Here is a 23,136-nt window from a genome sequence, read left to right on the forward strand (position 1 = left end):
CCAGAAACAGTAGCATCGGAAGCTGATGAACCAACCGACGACAGGGGGCCAGAATCGCCTCCGCACCAAGAGCAAGACACTCAGGAAAGGCGCTATCCAGAAAGGATCAGGAAGCCGCCCCAAAGACTGAATTTATAAATGGACTATTTTCAGTTAATGTTGCATGTTAAAAGTGTTAACTGTTAAATGAATGTTATGGTATTGTTAATCTAAAAGGGGAGGAATTGTTGTGTATGTACCTTTAAGGGGAGAACTACTTTTTACAGCTCCTGTATACTGTAGTACCGACAGTGACCACACCTGTATATAAACCCTGAGTAGGGCTCTGTACTGTTAGTTTAGAGGAACCCTCATCCAGTAAACACCTGTTGATTGTTCCTCTGCAGCCTCTGTCTTTTATTGAAGGACACCATACATCAAGATTCACGGATTTAACAGTCACCTGCTCTAATATCGCCTTATGTGGCTCAATGTTGTTTGATAACGCTGCTGTGTCCTGCCTCTGAACGTTAAAGGGCTATATAATTGTTGTTCTTGGTGTTGCTAGGCCCCCGTTCAGTGTGAGATATTGACACAGGGCCACTACCTGTGAGTTCTGGTAGCGCAGACCTCCCCTATAGTGTTTAATGACGGATGTCTCATATCCGTGACGTACAGTGATAAATCGGCAGGAGGCAGCTCAGCACAGACATACACAGGATACGCGGACTGAGCTCTTCTCTGGCGACTGTCCCTGGCTACTTCATCCTAGAAAACCGAACAGTGAGTTGGTGCCTGCCGCAAGAATCGGTGCAATTTACCGGCCGATTCTTGTTCTTACTTTTTATCCTGTCAATGTGGCAATAAAATGACATTAGCCAAAGGCAAAGCATGGCTGAAAGGGGGATTGAATGGACCGCGGCTTGCGGCTACTAATGATTATCGTAATAAAATATTTAAATCGGATTCCGATTAAAATATTGGAGCTTCGCCCGGTAACAGAAACACAAAGATCGATGTTGGATCTGAATAAACGTGCACTTTTCGGAGGGGACCGTGCGCTTGGCGCCGAAATTATACTTTTTGGGTGTATTTATGCGTTCTGGTTATTTATCGGTTCAGATACTTCAACGTTCAGTTCGTATTTAAAAATTACTTTGATCGCCTGGGGATTAAAGAGGATTAAACGAAAACGCACTTTAATTAAAGTCGGTACCAGGATGGAACTGGGCGAAAATTATTCGTACGCTTCCGGTTGATTTCTACTATTCCACATTTTTTATATAAATCCGCACAGACATAGATTTTAAAAGAAAACTCAACTTCATATATTTTGGAAGTTGAGTTGCTGGTGTAAGAGGCACGGAACTTTGCTATAGAGCAACAGCAGTCAGTGCTGTTTGGCGGGATGTACCAGTCCGGAGATTGTTGCATCAGCCAGCCGCTGAAAGTTGTCGGCTGACTTTCAATACGTTTTTATGGCGAGCCTGCGAATGCTTTAAATTCCAGGCAACTCCTCGCGCGATCCAATTCATTTCTGTGACTTCAAAATAAAAAAAACTCCTCGAAAATGAGAATTGGAGTTTTAAGTTTACAGATCGAGCTGGAAAGTGTCTGACGCAATAGTAGTTGGAGGGGAGGGGGGGGATGTGGAGTGACCACAATTGTGGCAGCGGATTCCGGAACTTGTATTCGAGCTAGGAAAATGTGTAATAACAACAGAAAATGCTGGAAATACTCAGCAGGCCAGGCAGCGTCCGCGGAGAGAGAAACAGAGTGCCTTTTGAACCAGATAGTTATAATGTAAGTGAGATGCCCGAATATGGCTAAAACAGGACGCTGCATGAGATGAGGAAGAGGAAAAGGAAGCTGAGCAAGTGGGGAAGGGTCTCACAGGTATAGAACTGTTTGGCCCAGAATTTCCTGATAACTGGCGAATTACGCCGAAAGTTACATCGAGTTTACAGCTCAGAAACAGGCCATTCGGCCCCACTGGTCTGTGGCGGTGTACGTCAGTCTTTCCGACAAGTTATGCCAAAATCTGAGAATTCTAGCCTACGCTTCAGCGCAAAAACTGAAATAAAACAAGTGGAAATTGGAGTCATAGAGTTATACAGCACAGAAAGAGGCCCTTCAGCCCATCGCGTCTGCACCGGCCATCAAGCCCTGTCTAACCTAATCCCATTTTCCAGCATTGGGTCCGTAGCCTTGTATGCTATGGCATTTCAAGTGCTCATCCAAATGCTTCTTGAATGTTGTGAGGGTTCCTGCCTTTACCACCCTTTCAGGCAGTGAGTTCCAGATTCCAACCACCCTCTGGGTGAAAAAGTTCTTCCTCAAATCCCCTCTAAACCTCCTGCCCCTTACCTTGAATCTATGCCCCCTTGTTATTGACCCCTCTACTAAGGGAAAAAGTTCCTTTCTATCTACCCTATCTATGCCCCTCATAATTTTGTACACCTCAATCAGGTCCCCCCTCAGCCTTCTCTGCTCCAAGGAGAACAACCCCAGCCTGTCCAGTCTTTCTTCATAGCTGAAGCGCTCCAGCCCAAGTAACATCCTGGTGAATCTCCTCTGCACCCTCTCCAAAGCAATCAAAGTAAACAATCCGGCCTGAGGAAAGTGCCTAATGTATGCCATATTTCTTCTTTATGCCCCTCTTTATGCATGAGAGTTAAAGTTTGAAGACATCAATCCATTTATGCAAATCAGGCACAGTATATTTAAGAAAATGCAATCCTGGAAGTTTTTCAATTTTTAATGCAAATCATTCTGATGCCATACAGATGCATTCAAAGATACAGAAAATACATTTTAGGTCTCAAAGAAGAGAATTTTTTAAAATTGCTTTAAAAATCACAATAAAACACCTAAAGTATGACTTTGGGTGCATTATTGCACAGGGATGGAGCTAGGTTCATGAGTGGCAGTGGGTTCTGCTGTTTGTTTCGCAGAATCGGCGCAAAAGAGCGAGGAAATTCGGGTGTAGTGGAAAAATAGGCATTTAATGCCTGACTTTCCTCAATCTTTATTGCACTGAAAACTGGCACTATGCCATACAAATGCTGTTGTTTCGGCATATGTTTTCAGGAAATTCCAGGCCTATGTTTTTAAAAGGTTTATGAAGGAAGGGTGAGGTGGAGCAAGACAAAGTGGTTAGGTAGAGTTCCACACTGCAAGGGCATCGTTAATGAAGGTTTGACTTCTCATGGTGGAGTGGGGGGACAAGCAATAAACTATAGTGGAGAGAGTGGAGGATTTGGGCTGGAATAAAGGTATAAGCAGTTTTCTTAAGTGTTAATTGATCTCTTGCTGCATTACTCACAAACAAAAAATAATTTTAAAATGGTATATATACACCATATATATTTATTTATGCTCTGCTTATTGCATTGCTTGTCTGTCTGAAATAAATAACTATATATTGTCTATTTTTAATAAATGGGAAGAAAATGTTCAACCTGCTTCTCCTGTTAATGATCTTGATCAAACAATTTTTTTTAATTGTCACCCCAAGAAAAGGTAGCTGAAACTGCTCTGTGATATCACTGTCATTATGATATTGCATGTTATGGTCAGTGGTCACTAGGGACCAGTGAGCAGTGGTTATCATGGATGAGGGGTGTCAAAGCTTTCTTTTTATGGGTTGCATAAGTATTGAGCCTTTGGAGTCCATATCTGAAGTTTAAATCCATGTTCCCATTAATGTGCATATATTTCAAGTTACTGATACTATCAGATCTTGGTGTTTTGATATAGGATTTATCCACCAACGAAGCAACAACATAAGAACAGCCCTTTTTGAACCTCCAAGAAATATAAGCGTAAATAGGACTTAGTTGCATGTGCTTTGAGAGCTGTGAGGATATACAGCTCGTTATAATCCATTAAATATTCTCTGTCTCCTGAGAATAAACCTGGTGTTTGATTTGGTTTGCTATTGCATAAATATGTTTATATTATTTAAAATACATCAGATATTAATTATGTCAGTTTGATACAAGTACCATTGTATATCTACGTAATTGGTTTGGAGTAAATATTTGATCAGTTTTGTTACAGGAGTACTGTGGGTTGCTGTTACATTAGTTAGAAAATGTCCAGGACATTTCCATAGTGTAACATAATTACAACTCCAATTTTAGACAGAAATCTTTTACATATGTCATACCTTGCTGCAGAGTTTTGTGACCTGTTCCTGAAAGTGTGATGTCTATAATATACTTTCTAAGTATAATTTCAGTTCTTTGATCCATTTCAGGTCTATCATATCTTTTGGTGTGACAGTTGGCCTCTGCCTTTGGGTCAGGGAAGAGGAAATTATCTGTGATCCCTGCTGCTGATTACTATTCAGTAACTCCCAGTGAAAAATGTGCAACTGGGTGTTGGCTGAGTAAAAAAATCAGGTTCAGCAGTGATGCTTTCCAGTTGAATAGCCTGCCAGTACTCAGTGAATGGTGTGACAGATACTGAGTGACTGCTGGGTGTTTTCACAGAGGAAAGCAATGGAAGTTTATTGGCCACGTTACTCCACACAACTGTGCCACACCTCTCAGTGACCAGCTGATGTGGGGATTGCCAGAGTTGAGCCTCTCAGCTGAGAATGTTGCTTAGCTCAGGCAGGGACGAATGTAAGATGACACTCGTTGTGTAAAAGAAAACGAACCAAACCTAACTGGGGGAGAAAATGCAGGAAATTTGCAACAGAACAGAACAGTTCCATCAGCATCTGAAAGAGAAAAGACAGTTTAATATTTTGGGTGGAGACCATCCATTAGAACTCAAACTGTTTATATCTGGATCAAGAAGGGAAATTGGTTTGGTCCAACAGAATTCCTACTGGGGCCAACTTTGAATTATATTTTTCCTCCAGTTTTCTCTCCTTTTCCAGCCTTCTCTCCTGATGGTGCTGACTCATGCTGGAGTATGGCTCCATAGATTCTGTCAGCCTCTGGTACTTCAACCAATTGACCATCCCTCCTGGGAGCACTCAATTGCTACCAACCACACAGTCTGTGTGTTACTGCTTTCTAATAAGATATTAGTTGCAACAGGAAATAAAGTGCTTTACACTTTGTGGCATAGCGCTGCTGTAGTTTAGTTGCTTATGAGCATTTTAAAATTAAATGGAGCACGTAGATTAAAAAGATAACTTATTCGGAGTCACGGACAGAGAATGGATAAACCAATTGACTTTTAAATTAACTTTAGTAACATCTGCCACTGGATTGAAATGTTAGTCACTCTGTTTGTTGTGCTAACTGTCTAGAGTTCTAGTTTAATCAGTGTGGTAAGCATTGATTGTATTTTAGATCAAAATTAGCCCAACAACATATATTTGCAAAGAGTAATATTATGCCAGGTCTATCTTCGCTTGCCCTGACTGAACTGTGGCTTTAACATGGCCTCTGTCACCTGTGGCCCAAGGAATCGGGCAGCGTTCCCACATTGGGTAAGATCATGTTTGGCTGTGATGATCACAATTAAGTTGCCTGTCGACACCCAGTATCGAGGTTCATATGAAGAATAGCTTCTTGGTTGAAATACTGCAGGCTGCATGTACTTGTGGAACCGTAAGAGTCCCCACCTTCAGAAAAACGAACACACACACACACACTGTGCTTAGTTTAAATGCATATAAATAAATTTAATTAGAAAAATATTTTAGCTTGCAGTGTAATAGCTGGTTTCTTAACAGGTGTTGTTATCATCTCTGCTTCCTGAAGTGGGCCATGGAATTGTAACATGTTTTGTTGAGCCTCAGCTCCCACTGTTTATTATTTTCAGTGTGAGTGCTGGGTGTTTCAAAGCCTGACCCTTGAGGACCTCTGTCCTCTTAGGACTTTCAACACCTGTTAAGAAACCAGCTATTACACTGCAAGTTAAAATATTTTTCTAATTAAACTTATTTATATGCATTTAAATCAATTACTGTATGTAGTCAGGCACCTTATGAAAATATATTTTAATTAATAGATGGCTGTATTTTTGAAACACACATTTTGATAAGGTCTTATGCTGCAGTATGTTCCTTCAATAAATAGAAGGTTTAATTATGGATTAGTTACTGACAAGATGCCTGCTGTACTAATTTCAACACTGGGCTTTCATAGAAGAATCATAGAAATTTACGGCACAGAAAGAGGCCATTCGGCCCATCGTGAGTGTGCCGGCCGATAAAGAGCTATCCAGCCTAATTCCACTTTCCAGCTCTTGGTCCGTAGCCTTGTAGGATACGGAACTTCAAGTGCATATCCAAGTACTTTTAAAATTCGATGAGGGTTTCTGCCTCTACCACCTTTTCAGGCAGTGAGTTCCAGATCCTCACCACCCTCTGGTTGAAAAAAGTTCTCCTGAACTCCCCTCTAATCTTTCTACCAATTACTTTAAATCCATGCCCCCTGGTTATTGACTTCTCTGCTCTGGCAAATAGATCCTTCCTATCCACTCTATCTAGGCCCCTAATATACCTCAATTAAGTCTCCCCTCAACCTCCTCTGTTCCAAAGAAAACAGCCCCTGCCTATCCAATCTTTCCTCATCGCTACAATTGTGGCAGCTACACAAATAAACCAGTTTTGGCAGCAATTGATTGAGGAAGTTACATTGTTACGGGTATTGTGAAGTGCAGTAATATACCAGAAAACAGCTGATGTTGCACAAGTAGTATCATTAAAAGAATCTTTTCACCCATTACAATATGTGCAATTCTGTGAACAAAAGGTCACTTGGATCACTCCTCCCATTCCTCAGCCAGTGGCATCACACAGGCACTTACAAGATTACAAAATACTGTTTTTTAACCAAGGAGTGCATTTTGTAGTACAAAGCATTACTCTTGTCTCTGTTTCTCTTCAAGAGTAATGCTTTGAAACTATGTGAAAAAGTTAATGTCTCACCTAATGACTTGGTTAGTAGGTTAACGCACCACCTAATACATTAATGAACCGCACAGACTAGAATCCCAGTCAATGTTCAGTTAGTTGATCTTAGTTTGGGCGTTTGCGGTTAGGATGGAGGAGCAAAAAAAAATCAGCCAGTGTTCCTGCTCTTGATTGCATATAGATGTTAGGGAGAATATGATTGGGGCTGGCTGTGCTACCTCTGGTCAAATAGCCTATTGACATTCACTGTCCAGTTGCACAGATGAAGAATGACCAATTGGAAGGTCGTGGAGAGAGCGCCAGCTCTTTCATTAAAAGATTTAGCACAAAAAATAAAATAAAAAATTGCTATCGCAATGGCTCCGCTCACTTGGTCTTCTGAGAGAGTACAGGTCACAGGCTGCATAGTTGAATATATTGCTCTTTTGGATTTATTCAACCTGCTGTAGTCATGCATTCATTTTGTTTTTAAAAAGTAGTCAGAAATAAGCTGTCAGTTTTCATCTGTCATTCTTGGTTTATTTCTGTCCACCTTCTACTACCAGCACATAGCACATTTTAAAATTCTCATCTTTGTATTCAAATCCCTACATGGCCTCGCCCCGCCCTATCTCTAACATCCTCCAGCCCTACAACCCTTCAAGAACTCTTCATTCCTCCAACTCTGGCCTCTTGTCCACCCCCCGTCCCGTTCCTTCACACCACCATTGGCAGCCGTGCCTTCAGCTGTCTCGGCCCTAAGCTCTGGAATTCCCCCTCTGCCTCTCCACCTGCACCTCTCTCTCCTTTAAGACCCTCCTTAAAATCTACTTCTTTGACCAAGCTATTGGCCACCTGTCCTAATGTCTCATTCTTTAGCTCGGTGTCAGTTTTTGTCTGATTATGCTCCTGTGAAGCACCTTGGAATGTTTTACTACATTAAAGGCACTATATAAATATAACTTGTTGTCACCATGCTAATACTGATCTGGTGTCAAATACAGACATACAGTATATATCAAGACACGGGTTTGAAATTTAACCATTTTCTTTTTAATGAGCACAAATGAGTTAATCTGATTCTGTAAACCTTTATTCCACCAGCAAGTATGGCGAAGATCTCACCTCCCAACATGGCTCATTGAATAAATGAACTGCCTGGTACTGAGCTACATAGATCAATTATCTATTGTTAGCTGTTAGCTTCTGTCACACAAACACCATTTCTCTGATAATGTCTGGTACCCAATCATTTGGATCCCAAGAGGCAGTGGAAAAAGTGAGGCTGTTTCCTGTTGGCCATCTAACACTCTCAAAGTGGCACACTGCGAATGAATAAACGGACTGTGGGGCTCAGGGGTCATGACTTTCAGCTTAAATGCCACTTTTCCAGCAACATAAAAGTCTAGAAATGAAAGGCCAATGTGCTGACCTAATCAGTAACTCCATTCCTTATTTGCATCACATGAGACAGCTCTGAATGATACAGCAGTTTCCTAAAAGTGATAAATGGAAAAGATTTCCCCATAGTTTGAGTTATTCAGTTACTTTCCTGATAGTTGTGAAACACAAGCGATAAAAGTTACACTTTTTTTTGTTATGAGATAATGGATGGGCTGTGTTATTTCTGGCAAAGCCACAAAACTGTAAGGTAATCTTTACTTCCTTACAACATTTGTTCTTGGCTTTTATTCCTTAAATAGTGAAGGAAATATGTATAATTGGTATGGGGAAGATAAATAGGTGCCGTAAATTGTTGCAAAATGGCTGTTTTCCTCAAGTACAAGATTTGTGTAAATTCCATGCCTACATTTGTTAAGTATGTGTATTGTATTGAACAATTAACACAAAGACTTAAACGTATAACTCAAACAGGTCTTTACTGGTTGGAGGTAGGGACTATACATAGGTCTTTACTTCATGCCCACAGGCGGGAACTGAGGGGAGATCAGTACCCACAGTACTATTTATACCCCTATGGCCAGGAGTGGTACTGCGTATCACTACGCCCAACAAGTAGTGCAGTCCTGTCCATAGGTTCAAAGTAGCACACATATTACATACACAACATTCCTCCCTTCCTAGCTTTACAGTCATCTCCCCATTTAACATAACGTAATAACATATATACATATATAACTTCAGGTTTACATAACAGAATAACATAGATACATAGATAACTTCATGTCAAAACAGATCACAGATTCAGTCTCTGCGGAAAACAGTTCACAGATTCAATCTCTGTGGTGGAGTCGGTTCACGTTGCTGGAGTGACTCATTCAATAGTCCTTCCATGGATTTAACAGTTTGAACTTCCGAACTGAATTGGCTCCGTTCGGAGGGACCACGTGTGTGATCTGGTAGAGGTAATAATGGTTCAGATGGGTCATCTTCTGTTTCGACTTTTCCTTTTCTGCTTCTTGGAGACTCTCTGGGCTCCACTGTCAGCTGCCAGCTGCACGCGCAGTTCCTCCTTCTCTCCCTCCTTTTTCCGTAGTAGAGCCACCTTCTCCCGATGTTCCGTAGACTTTCGGTGCTCCTCCATGATTTCTGTATGGTGGGAGTCGAAGTTACAAGTTGGGCAGGACAGGACATAGTAATATTCGGTGTCGTCCTGATCTAGGCCAGCGAGAGGGTCTTCTATTTCCTCCATACCCAGCTGGGCGTTAGCCAGCTTTTGTTCCAAGTCCAGACATCTTTCCTGAAGAGACTTCTTCATGCGTACCTCTTCATCCAGCTTTTTCTGGGCTTTCAGCAAGTCGTTTACTAATGACCTCATTTGAGATTTTACTACTTCAACTTCTTTTGGAGATTGATTGATCGGACTATTCAATCCCTCTACCGGAGCAGCTGTTTCAGCGGTCTGCTGTTCTATGTTGACGTGAGTCAGCGTACTTTTGGCATCCAAGGGCTGCTCTGTTGCAGTCATCTCAGTCTGTGTTGCCACCTCAGCTCTTCCAATAACCTTTGAGAGCTCCGAACCCCTTTCGTTTGAATATTGAAGTTCGTGTTCAAGTTTTTCCCATTTCAGAGTCCTGTCCTTCAGCATATGCAGGAGTTGGCTGACCGTTAACTCCTCTGACATCAGACGTTTTGTGTGCTCCTGCTCCATTTTCTCCATCAGCTGCTTCTGTTGTCTTTCCAGATTCTCCAACTTTATATCAAAGAACTCTTTCGTTGCATTCAACTCTTGCTCACAACGGCGAAGCATTTGTTCTAATTGCTGTTGTAGTTTGAAATGGAGTTGAGTTCGAGCCCGGTGTCCCTCAGAAATGGGCACATCAGTAGACTTGCCAGACTCAGAATCCACAGTTAAACTATGTTGTTGTTGCTCAGTGGAATTCTGTGCTGAAACTTTGTCTTTTGCACCTGAGTTGGGCTTACCATCATCCGTTCCAGAGTCTGGGCCGACTATCTTCACCGAGTTCTCACTCGTTATTGTTTGTAGGAAATGCCAGTCCATATTCATTTTCCTAATCCACTCCCGTCCTAGTAGTGGAGAACCTCCTTCAGATATCACATATAAGTCCATTATTTGACTGTCTTCGCCCTTGTGGACCACTGCAACCTCTATTTTCCCGATGGGGTACACTCTTTGCCCCGTGTATGTTTTCAATATAATCCCCGTATCCTGTAGGGGAATATGTTGGAATAACTTTCCGTAATCTTTCTTATTTATGACCGTCAATGCCGATCCAGTGTCCAACTCCAGTTTTACTTGGACTCCTTCTATCTGAAGAGTGACCCAAATTGTCTGGAGGTCTGCACCCTTACCAGCGTTGAGTACTCTTAAGCTAGCCAGTTCATTACAGCTTAAGCTAGCCAGTTCATTACTGCTAGCGTCTGAATCGGACTCCTGTTCGGTCACCTTGTGTACCTTTGCGTATTTTCCTTGTGGTGACTTCTTGTTGCTGGTCTTCTTCCCTGACCTGCATACTCTAGCTATATGTCCAAGCCTACCACAAGTTCTACATTCTTGGTTTTTAAACCAACACTGGTTCTGATCATGCGTTGTCTTTCCACAACGATAACATTTGCCAGAACTCTCACCCAATTTGTGTGCACTGAGCTCCGGTGACCGTAGCTGCATTACTGCCGTGCCTCTCGCTGCGGCTTCGTGTGCTGCTGCCATAGTGACCGCCTTCTCAAGCGTCAGCTCATTCTCCTCGAGCAGTCGCTTTTGTGTATCCTGTTTAAATAAACCACACACAAATTTGTCTCGAAGTGCCTCTGTCAGTCCCGTTCCAAACTGGCAATATTTCGCTAATTTACGCAATTCCAGCAAATAATCAGCATTGCTTTCATGCTGTAGCTGCCTTCTGTCGTAAAATTTAAATCGTTCCGCTAGCATCAGCGGCGTGGGGTTTAGATGATCTTTCAGGACAGTAACAATCTCATCGAACGTCTTATCCGCCGGTTCATCTGGTGATAACAGGTGTTTCAATTGCCCGTATGTCTTCGCACCCATTAAATTTAATAATGTTAGAGCTTTATCTTGGTCATGAATTTTATTGGCCTTACAATAATTTTTTACTCTTTCAACATATATGGCCCAATCTTCGAGGTCACTATCAAAGGTGCTAATATTCCCGTGTTTAGGCATTGTAGATTTGCAATTTCTCAGATTTTATTTTGTTTACTTGTTATCAAAGATGGCGGCTTCCCGCTCTTGCCGTCGTCCTCCGCCCACAAAATGGCGGTTTTCCCGCGCTTGGCGGTCTTCACCCGTCCCCCGACGCCGTCTCCCTTCAGCCCCCGAGTGCGGCCCTTATCTTTGGTTCCGATCGCTGGCCCGCGCTGCGCCTCGCACTTGAAGCGGCTCCCGGCCTCTGGCTCACCCGCTCGCGCGGCTCTTGCTCGCTCCCTCCCGGGCTCTGGCTTACCCACTCGCGCGTTTCACCGCGGCTCTTATCAGGGATTGCGATCGCCCTTATCTTCTCCAACTTCCCCAGCCCTGTCTTTGCAGCCAACACTGCACGGCTTACCCCACCACCTAGGTTGAACAAGGAAACTGCAGAAAGACTTCTGTCAGTCGCTGGAAGCTGTCAGGATGTTTGCTGCACTCCAGTGCTCAGTCGCTGATGGAGGCTTCAGAGTCCTAAAGCCTGTCGCTTCTAGTGGGGTGGTGATGTTTGAAACCTCTCTTCAACTGCCGCAGGGTAAGAACCTGACTCGTCGCCAGTGTTAAGTATGTGTATTGTATTGAACAATTAACACAAAGACTTAAACGTATAACTCAAACAGGTCTTTACTGGTTGGAGGTAGGGACTATACATAGGTCTTTACTTCATGCCCACAGGCGGGAACTGAGGGGAGATCAGTACCCACAGTACTATTTATACCCCTATGGCCAGGAGTGGTACTGCGTATCACTACGCCCAACAAGTAGTGCAGTCCTGTCCATAGGTTCAAAGTAGCACACATATTACATACACAACAACATTCATAGCACATTTACATTACCATGTAACCCCACTTTCTACATCAGTGCCGTGAAGTAAATAAGGCAGCAATGGAACCTCATGGGGAGGTTGGGGGAGGGATCTCCCACAGGGAGGGGAAATGGAAGAAGTGGCACGGGGTGGCGTACATGATGTTTTGTCTGAGGCATGTTGGGACAAAATAAGGGGAGCTTTACTTTGCATTTGTATATGTAATATTTTATATATAGGGCAGATTTCATACCACTGGAACGATGAGGCAGTATAAAATAGACACTTAATAAGTCCTCTCCAGATTGCACTATTCTTTAATAGGCTTCCCTGATGACTCGATTGGTAAAGCTGGTGTGTAACTGAACCATCCAGACCAGAAGTTCCCAGGCTTTGACTGAGTTCAGTCTGAGTTGGCTGATCTCAGCCAGGATGGCACGAGGGGTGTTGCAATTAGCCTCAAGGCTCCTGCCGAGCCAGGGAGGGAGGACTCACTCGGGATTCCTACTCTGGATGGCATCCCGTGATCCCTGCAGCAAGCTGTTTGTATGTGACTGTCAGGTAAGAGCAGGACTAGTTTCAGCTGCGATGGCTCTGTTAGTTGAAAAGCCTGCCAACAGTGGATTCTTGAGCAAGGTATGAGAAGGCACACAGAACCTGTACCCCAAGCAGGAGTCAATACTGTGGGAGAAAATTGGTATTTTTCCAGAAAATAAAATTTACCCTGTCCAAAAAAAGGTTCAGTCATCCACTAGAAAATGTAAATATTTAGACATTTGAATGAGCAAAGGATTAGCCTAGGATACAGAGTATCCCACAGCTGAATTGTCTGTCGACATTCACTGTTTAGGCTTGTTCATAAAGGATGGCAACTTCAGTGTCTGCAACTAACACTTGGTGAACAGTGGTCCTAGCCTGGACCTAAATAGTCTATTATTTTTGCATGTATTCCCTGCCTCGTTTGGCTTCCTTTCAAGTAAATGTAGAGTCACAGCCCCAGATATTTGCATCATTTCCTCACCATGTTGTGCAAGCTTTCTGTAATATGATGACCTGGGCTCTTGGTTTTTCCAGTTTATATTTTGGAGAGTTCTCGGACTGCTATTTCTACATTCATTTTAGTTACTATAAAATCAAATGTTTAGACCTAACAAGGTTACAAGTACCTTCTCTATTTTATGGGATGCCTTTTTCCTCTAAATCTCTCGAGAATGGCTACTTGGGCCAAGCAGCCCAGGTGGTAAATCAGTATGTCGGCATGAGTCATCAACTCTAGAAGAGGAAGGATAAAGGGAGGGGAGAAGCAAAAACCATTGGAATGCAAATTTTTCCTGTAATTGAATGAGCCTTGTTGTACAAGCCCAACTTTAATTGAATTCCTCATGGCTGATTACCAAAAACCTGTTTTCTCTGCTGGAAATTTTTGTACCAACCTGACATGCTTATGACGGTGCATCAGTAAATCAGTTATGAGAAGCAGGAAGGGAGATGATTTGATCAGTGACTAACGAACTTCAGGACATTTCTTTACGGCATCTGTCCATTGTCAGGGAAATGAGTGACTGGCAGACAGAGAGGGTGTATGGAGAATACAGCTTTGAAATGGTTAAGTGTGTTTTCAGGCCCAAAGGGGGTATAGTACCATGTTTGTTTTGCGTTTAAAGAAAGTCCCTGCATTTGTGCTTCAAATTTGGATTTAATCATATTTTTTCCTTTTTTCCTATTGCCCTGTCTTCCTCTTTTGTATTTATGTAACATCTGTCACATTGAAATGTTTCAAGTTGTTTTGCACAATGCTTTTTCTTAGAGTGTAGTTAGTGACTGTTGTTATGCAGGCAATAAAAACTTCTTTTGCAAAGCCCTGTATTGGATCAGAAAATGGGATACACAACTGATTCACAGTTCCAATGGGCAATTTGGGGCAAAAAGTGCTACCAGAATACATGGCCTCATTTTAATATATAAATGTGCCTTAGGAATTCTACACCATAGAAACAGGAGTAGGCCATTTAGCCCCTTGAGCCTGTTCCAACATTCAATGAGATCATGGCTGACCTGTGACCTAACTCCACATACCCACCTTTGCTGCATATCCCTTAATAACTTTGGTTAACAAAAATCTATCACTCTCAGATTTAAAATCTAACAATTGATCTAGCAACAATTGCCGTTCGCGGAAGAGAGTTCCAAACTTCTAAATCTTGTGACTCCATTCATAGCATGCTGCTCATCCATAACTGGATTCAAGGGAGACTGTGGACTGGCTCTGCTGATATAGGGCTCTTAAATTTGAAATCCTATGAAAATGGTTTCTGGTGGAAGTTTTTAATTACTCTTCCTGCCTTTTACTCTATGCATTAATTGGTCTTTTTCTGGATAGTTTTTTTTTCCCCTTGCCAATACTTGGCTTCATTACTTCTGGTTGCTGCTGGCTATGACATTGCACCTTATAAAGAGGTATAATGACTTTAAATGGTGATGGGAAGTTTGCGATGGGCCAATGAATGCTAGTGCAAATTTCCATACCTATGTAACCAAATGTATGTAGGGTACTGCCTTAAGCCTCGGATATTGATGCAGAGTGAAATGAATGGCTGCATAAATTATTCCTTGTTGGAAAGCTGGCCACTGCTGTCCTGCTGGAAAGTATGTGTGTGTGAACAGAATTTGGCATTGGCTGTAATGCCCTCCATGTGTTAAGTAGCCTATTGACATTGGTTGGCTTCACACACGAAAAGTTTGGGCAAGGTACTAGAGGACTGTTGGTATGCAGGGGATTGCAAAAGTTAGCACCTTCAGGGGAGGAGTAGAAACAGTTTTAGAGGGAGAAAGAATTTTATAGCTCCTTAACTACATCACTAGAGTGTTTCAACCTGCTCTAAAAAAAAATGAGTTTGTCACAGATCAGGGCAGCTCAGGAATGATGACACCTAAATGCAGTGTTTCGAGCCATGCGGAGATGAGACCAGTGGGCAACATGCCTCGCCATTCTGACCTTGTGGTGGAGGAGGAGAGATTAGGGAAAACAGTTATAAAAGAAAATGTATGTAATGTGGATGATTGAAAGTTGCAAGATCTGTGTATGTTGCTGCTTGAACATTCTGTTCCTATGGGATTTACTGGCTCATTTCTCTGAAATCATTAGCCTAACAAAATAGCCTTTGCAGGAGCAGGATGTTCTCATAAGTTGCAATTTTCTTCCAGAGTTGCAGAACAGTTCTTGACTAAAGCCCGCTGATGTTTTTTATGTGAAAAAACGACTCATGCTTGAATAATGCCACGCAAGACCAAGGGCAATCACAGCATGCCTCAGCCACTGGTTTGGCTTAGAAAAGAATTAGAGTGGGTGGAGATCATGCATGTAAAAAAAAAATGAGGCAATCATTTTCTGCAAGTGCAGTGGCAGCGTGCTCGATAGAGGATAGAGACTGCCAATAGTAAACACAAGCCCAACCTTGTTTTTAAAACAATCATGTACCTCTACTCCTATTGCACTGGTGTAGAATCGTTTTTTTTTATTCGTTTATGGGATGTGGGCGTCACTGGCAAGGCCAGCATTTATTGCCCATCCCTAGTTGTCCTTGAGAAGGTGGTGGTGAGCTGCTTTCTTGAAGCGCTGCAGTCCGTGTGGTGAATGTACTCCCACAGTGCTGTTAGGTAGGCAGTTCCAGGATTTAGAAGAGCAGTGAACGACAGACCACAACTTCTGGATTTCTGCATGCGCCAAATCCCAAAGTTGCGGTCAGCTTCAAAGGCGGAATAACGGTGAACGCTGCCAGTTTGCCGTCATCCGAATCGCAAATTCCGGGCCACTGCAATAGTCTAGTGGAAAAGCTCCTGCTTTTCAATTTGTGTCTTTTTCACAAAAAAATATTTGTTTCCCTTTCACGACATTTGGATTTTTTCTATTTTCACTTGATATTTCATCCTTTTCCTTTTTGGCCTTCCATTCTCCAATTTAAAGCCCCATTACTGTATTTTGACATTTTATTTTGCCTGACTTGAGCTGTAAATACTGCTTCAAGTTTCTGATCAAGTCCCGATGTAAAATACAAAAATATTACACAGTGAATAGAGAATACCAACAAAATAACATGCACACAACTTTTTTTCAGCTCTGTAAGATCACTACTTTTTATATCCGTTTTTCTCTCAAAGCTTAACTTTTTTTTCCCTTTTACTGACTTTTGAAAGGTTCGAAATAAGCCGTGAAAAATTTCTGGGAATTTTTTTCAAAAATGTCAAAACCAAAACACAGATCTGTACAAATTAGTAATGGCCGGAATTTGGAGTGTGGGGCTGAGTCACAATCATTGCCTAGACTCCGTGTAAACGTAACACCAGACTGGTGAACCCTCTTAAGTTACAGTACCTCCCTCTGAGTGGGCCATGAAGCTCCGTGATTGTCAGGCAGGAGGTGAATTTTTGTGGGGTGGGACGGGTGAAGGTCTTGCCCGCGACTGAGTTCCAACACTGCACATTACTTCATGTTATGGTCCAGCCAAGAACAGATCAAGGCCTTTCGGTGGCTCTCCTAAGGCTCATTGGGTAAATGTGTTGCTTAGGCATAGACCAGGAAGGCCCCGCTTTTGAATTCTAGTCTATGCTGTTAGCTGATTGCAAAAGGGAAGTTAAAACTGGCTTCTGTGCCCTTGGGCTAGGGAGGGTTCCTGTTCCTGATCATTATCCAGTTGCCCTGCTGGAAGGTGCATGTGGGCTGATGCCTGGTGAGGACCAGGATCAGGTTTGGCTGTGATTTCCCCCACTCACCTTGGTCAAATATCCTGTTGGCACTGTCTAGGCTCAGAGATGAAGTCGTGCCTGGTTTGATGACCGGATACCATTAGCCACAGGGTAATGGTGTGTATTGTCTAGGAAAATACCTAATCATGCAATGATGACTGTTCATCCATGTGATGCTCCCTACAAATGAAGATTACTCAAACTTGTTTTATACTTCAAGTTTTTTTTAAGCTTCTGTTCCAAGAAGTGAAGCAATATGGACTACAATATTTACTCTTCCTTTAAAATAGTTTCTTTACGCAATAATTAAATGGAGAATTCACATACACAAGTTACCAGACAGTCACTTGACTGGTATTTTGAGGTTTCTAGTTTCAATTTTTCTAACTCTTCACCCCCTTCCCAAAATAATATCCTCCCACTATTATCTGACATGTTGGATTAAGTCACTGTTAATAATCGAATAAAACCTAAATACATTGTCCAGCATACCAAGGTTTGTTACAATAATGGGGTTAAATCGATATGGAACTGTCGATCGTGCTATGTTGTCATGAGTTTACGGTATGATCTTTTAAGTGAAACAGTGTATTCCTTGTTGAAAGGACTGGTGGCAAAGCATTTCTGCGTAATCGGATCTAACTAACTGAAATATACTGTTGAAGGATTAAGGAAGCTTTAAAATGTTTCTCAATGAATTCAGTGTTCTCGTGTGTATTGGAGCGAGCCCTCCCTCTGATTGTAGAGGTGGATTTTAATGAGTCAGAACTTCCTTCTACTGTAAATATAAACAGACGTATCTAGCCTCTCGCATTACTGTTGATTTGGAATCTCGAGGTAAGAACAAGGCCGTGGAATGCGATGTGAACTGGACTAGTTACAAGATAATAGAGAAGTGAAGGTAATAACTAGGATTTGAATAATACAAGTGATCCGAGCCACATTTGTATAGGTAAGCAACTGCGAGTCTGTAGAAAAAAGGTTCCCTCATTTTGAATTTAAACTCTACAGGGAGGTGCTGCAGATTTGCTGGCAGGATCAAATTGACAGCTGTAGGTTTTTGCTGAAATCATGGACAGTATAAGGAGACCAAGGCGGTGAATGGTCAGACCATATTTTTAGATGTTACTAAAGACCAACTGACCAAGCTAGCAAAGGAGCTCCACACTCGGCATTGGAAGACCGGGCAGATTGCGCTCTCAGTGCCATCAGGGTGTATCAGAGGGCACCAGCTTTTCCCCCTGGTCAAACATCAATAGCAACATGAGATTGAGAGAAGTGGTGTGAGGAATCTGTGACAATTCATAGAGCGTACCTATGACACTGACATGGCTAACCGACTGTTTGTCTATTAGTGACACGTGCTACAGTGTCACTTCTCTTACTGGACTCACTGGACTAGTGGTTAAAGCTTTTGTATAAAGATGTATCCTTCAGATGGATTGTTTAAAATGTTACCAATCTTGGCCATTAGAGCTCAGCTGTGCAAAATTATTGTTGGCGTATCGGTATAATTGCTGAAGAAGCTGATCTTTTGCTCATTTGCTGGGAAGATATTTTAGGTGTTTGGAGGTGGGGCGGATTCTAGAAGCGCATGATCTCTGTACATATACTGTTGGGCTTCATCTCTGGTTTCTAACCATGTGACTGGAAGCAACTGGTGAGCAGAGAGGGAATGGAGGGCAACTGCATTAGATTATTCCTTAACCTGGTCTCTACTGCAAAAAAAAAGATTTGAATAGCAGAAAGTTTGTTTTTGTAGTAACTTGGCTTTGTCAACCCTGGAAAAGTTATGCTGTGGCACTTGTGCCCTTCAGATTTAGACAGAAGGATGTAAATGTGGAGCAGTGAGTAGTTTGATTGGAAAGGTGCCCTTGAGCACCGCTTTTACGCAGAAGTTCCTTGAGCTTGGTAATTGTGCAGGTGGTAGCCTGGCAGGATGCCCAATTTATATAGCGCAGCCCAGGAAACAGGCAGGTAAATATCAAAGCCACTTTTTATTTGGGCATCTGTATTTTGAAAATAAATTAACTATGGGCATTCCCCTTGCTTTTGTGTATCTGGTTTCTGTAATCCAATATATTTCCTTCAGTGTTAATGATTAATCATAAGCTCGACAATTCCGACAATTGCACTGTAACATGAAGATTTTAACGCTTGCTGTTTTGTAGTTAAAACACATGCATTGCATTCCTTCCGTGTGCTATATTTAAAATAAACAGATTAACAACTGAATTAAACCATTGAAAGTTAATTACAACAATGAACACTGTCATACAGGCAAGATATCACACACTCGAATGATATATCAAACTGTGGTGTTGCTTATGTCTCTCTTCCCCTCTTCCTACCACCTTCAGGCTTTTAGAACCCGACTTTGGTGTTGCCTAATTGCTAGTTGCTGATTTATCTTGTATCCTTTCCTATTCTCAACTTTGGTGATGGGTGTTCATTCTTAACTTAGACTTCTCAATTTAAAAAAGACTGATCTTTTATCCAGCTTTACCTGATCAGTAATCTATGACTTGGTCTCTCAAGTACTTCTGATACCAGCTCCCTCCAGGTACACATGAGATGTTAACACCAGCAGGCAAGTTTTCCTGTAAATGTAGGAGATTAGTTTGTACATTATTCCACCAGGTGCTTTTCTCTTTGATCGTTGGAAGTGTGTTTTTTTACAGGTGTGACGATGCCCTCTCATTTCATGCCTTTGTCACCTGGTTCAGTTGACTTTTTCAACTTCCTCCTAGCTGGGTTCCTACACAAACTTAACTCATCTAGAGCTCCACCGCCCACAGCCTGCCCTATTTCAAATCCCATTCACCCATTACCCATCCTTACCATCCTGCACTAGCTGTCCATCCCTGCTTCACATCCCTTAGCACAGAGTCTCTCATTTACAAATGCGTCCACGACCTCACAGCAATCTTATCAATACAGATTCCTTCAACACTACCTCCCGGCTCTCCCCCTCCACTGTTCTGAGTCCGAACTACTGTGCTTCTGCTCTGCCTCTGTCTTCATCGTGTCCTTGTTTTTTGGAATTCTCTTCTTTACCCTCCTGCTTTGCTGCTTCTCTCGTCACCCACAAAAGACCTCCTTACATCTATCTTCTCGACCACCCCTTTTGTACCCTCACCGAACATCTCCCTAGTCCTGCTTGGTGTTCGACTAGCTCCTTTCTAAAGTGCTTTGATACGTTTTAATGTGTTACGGGTGCTGTGTAAATTTTAAACATTTTATAATGGATGATTTTTTTTTTTTTAAATACAGCACATCTATCAATATGGCAACCAAGATGATGGGAAATTTTGGGAAGAAGTTGATTCGTAGACGATTTGTTGACTGCAGCACAGATGAAACTCGTTTTGTCAGATGCCTGACAACATTGGACCTAATTGCTCTGGGAGTTGGCAGCACTCTCGGGGCAGGTGTTTATGTTTTAGCAGGCGAAGTAGCCAGGGACAAGGCAGGTCCTGCTATTGTCCTCTGTTTCTTGATCTCTGCTCTTGCCTCGGTACTTGCTGGCCTGTGCTACGCAGAGTTTGGTGCCAGAGTCCCCAAGACTGGATCTGCTTACCTCTACAGCTACGTGACTGTGGGTGAAATATGGGCTTTTATAACCGGCTGGAATTTAATCTTATCGTATGTACTAGGTAAGTTTGAGTTTAATTTTGACTTCCTTTTGAAACTGGCCCAAGGGCTAAAGCTTATTTTTAATGTTTCTGTTTGAATGAATGGTTTTTTTTTTGCACTCTCGTCTCTTGAGTCATGAGGTCCTAGGTTCAAGCACCAGTACCGAATAGGAACACATAGGGATAGAATTTCCATGGGGGTTTTCCCAATCATCCACTGTCATTTCAGCAGAAACGGCATAAATGGCCATCTATGCTTTTCAACAGAGTTTTTGCCAAATCTATGGTGGGTGAACCCCCATGGAAATGCCACTCTATAAGCTGGGCTGACACTTCAGTGCAATACTGAGGGAGTACTGTGTTGTTGGAGGTGCCGTCTTTCGGATGGGACTTTAAACTGAGACCTGTCTGCCCTCTCGGATGGATGTTAAAAGATCGCAAAGCACTATTAGAAGTAGAGCAGGGAATCCTCCCGGCATCCTTACCAACATTTATCACTTAACAAACAGCACCAAAATCAGATTAAATGGTCATTTGTCTCATTGCTGTTTGTGGGACATTGCTGTATGCAAATTGGCTGCTGCGTTTGCCTGTAAAACAACAGTGACTACACTTAAAAAGTACTTAATTGATTGTAAAGCAGTTTAGGACATCCTGAAGACATGAAACGTACTTTATAAATGCAAGTTTGTTCGTTCTTTTCTTCAATCAGTGGAGGTTCAAACACCATTTTAGGGGGGTGGTTAAATTGAACCATAATAAATAGTTTGACAGAACCACAAACTCTGTAACCGAGGGCACGGACTCAAGGTCAGAAGAGGGAATGTGCGCAGACAGTTTAGATTTAACTACTTCGTACAGAGGGCGGTGGGTCTGCAACCAACTGCCCAGGGAGACCGTGGAGGCAGATAGTGTTGTAATATGCTAAAAGAGGCGTGATAGTTTTGTTTGGTGAACAAAATGTTTGAGGAGCACAAGAGATAGAATTTTTGACTTTGGGTCTGGCCAAATGGACTACAGTGGTTGTCTTTTCCTGTCAGTACATTTCTGTGTTCCTAAATATATTTCAGTGAAGGAATGGTATGCCATATTAAAAGGTAAATTCAACATTTATTTATACCTCCAGGCCCAATTTTATAAAATTTATTATAGTAAGTGTGCATTGGCGGTGAATTTTTGTGCTATTCACCCAGAGGAATATCTGTGCTGGGGAATGGAACACTTTTCCATTTCTGTCACCTACCCAAGTCCACATCAAGCAGTCCCAGGTTTAGTTAGGTATTAATAAGGGGAAAAAAAGCAGATGAAAGTGTTCTCTGCTCTGTCCCAACTGAAACCTGTCTGAACTGACATTTGCCCTTATTTCACAGGCACAGCAAGTGTTGCTCGAGCTTGGAGTTCTACATTTGACAATCTCATTAACCTAAGAATTTCTAATTTCTTTGGAAAGTACCTGAACATGAACAGTCCAGGTGTGCTCGCAAAATATCCAGATATGTTTGCAGTCATCTTAATCTTGCTTCTCACAGGTAAGCCACCAATGTAAATAAATCGTAGTTGTGAAAATTAACTGAACGATCAGTGGAGTCTGAATTTCAGATCATTGCGCCCATTTTATGGACCTAAAATGGATGTAACAATAACCACTTTAGCAGTGCAGAGGCCTGTGCACAAATGTTTGGGCCACTGCTAAATTGGTCTGGATCGTCCTTTAGGCGGCAGCAAAGGCCTCATTTCAATATTGAAATTGGGCTTGTGCTCATTTCAGACGCGGACTTTTAAATTTGTTTACCCTAGTCTGAGCTTGTGTTGCGCAAGCTCCGGCTGGCATTTCCGGGTCCTGAGTGGCATAACCAGCGGTCCTCCAAAGGGACTGCTGGAGGCTGCTCAGAAAAGGCCCAACAACTTGGAAATGTTTTAGTATTTTTTGGAGTCAAAAGGTGCAGGAGTGCTCCTCCTAGCTCCTGAACACAAGTGCGGGCTGATATCGGTCAACCCTCGACCCCCCCCTCCTGATTGCCTCACTCCTCCCCCACCCCATCCCCCCCCACCCCCATCCCCAGAAATATCTCTGGGTTTCGACGCAGGCTGAAATTTGTAAGGCACCTCATTGGCACTCGCAGCTCGCCTGATTTATTCTGATGAGGCCCGCGGACAAATATACTTAGGTCCTCGAGCCTCTCCGTTCCAGCGTGCCACTGCACCGTGTGGCTGGAATCACACCCAGGTTTGGGGTGCTGAGGAATTTAGGCCCCAGCATTTCTTAATTGGCTTTGTAATTATTCTGGGTGTCAAAAACTGAAGTTATGGTAAAAAAAAAGCTGCTGGGCTTGTTTTCATTTAGAAAGTGGAGTCTCTGAAGTGACCTAGTTGAAGTTCATAAGGATATGAATTGACAAAATGGGTGCAGACAAATTTGTTAACTGTTGTGAAGGATTCAAGTACCAAGAACACAAGTTAAAAGTCGGAAGCGAGAGTGGAAGTC

General features: G+C 42.4%; 1 protein-coding gene across 1 annotated transcript in view; it reads left to right on the top strand.

Annotated features, from left to right (window-relative positions):
• The first annotated feature begins 401 nt into the window (after window positions 1–401).
• The window catches only part of LOC147125164 (high affinity cationic amino acid transporter 1-like), a 36,223-nt gene continuing 13,488 nt past the window's right edge, over window positions 402–23,136 (top strand). Inside the window, exons 1-3 of the mRNA XM_085998475.1 lie at window positions 402–762; window positions 20,290–20,672; window positions 22,022–22,180. Coding sequence (XP_085854601.1) covers window positions 20,303–20,672; window positions 22,022–22,180 — 529 coding nt within the window. The 5' untranslated portion in view covers window positions 402–762; window positions 20,290–20,302. The remainder of the gene's footprint in view (window positions 763–20,289; window positions 20,673–22,021; window positions 22,181–23,136) is intronic.

The sequence above is a fragment of the Somniosus microcephalus genome, chromosome 1 (assembly GCF_052327205.1).
Source record: "Somniosus microcephalus isolate GS21.2 chromosome 1, FLI_Smic_1.0, whole genome shotgun sequence".
In the NCBI taxonomy this organism is placed as follows: Eukaryota; Metazoa; Chordata; class Chondrichthyes; order Squaliformes; family Somniosidae; genus Somniosus; species Somniosus microcephalus.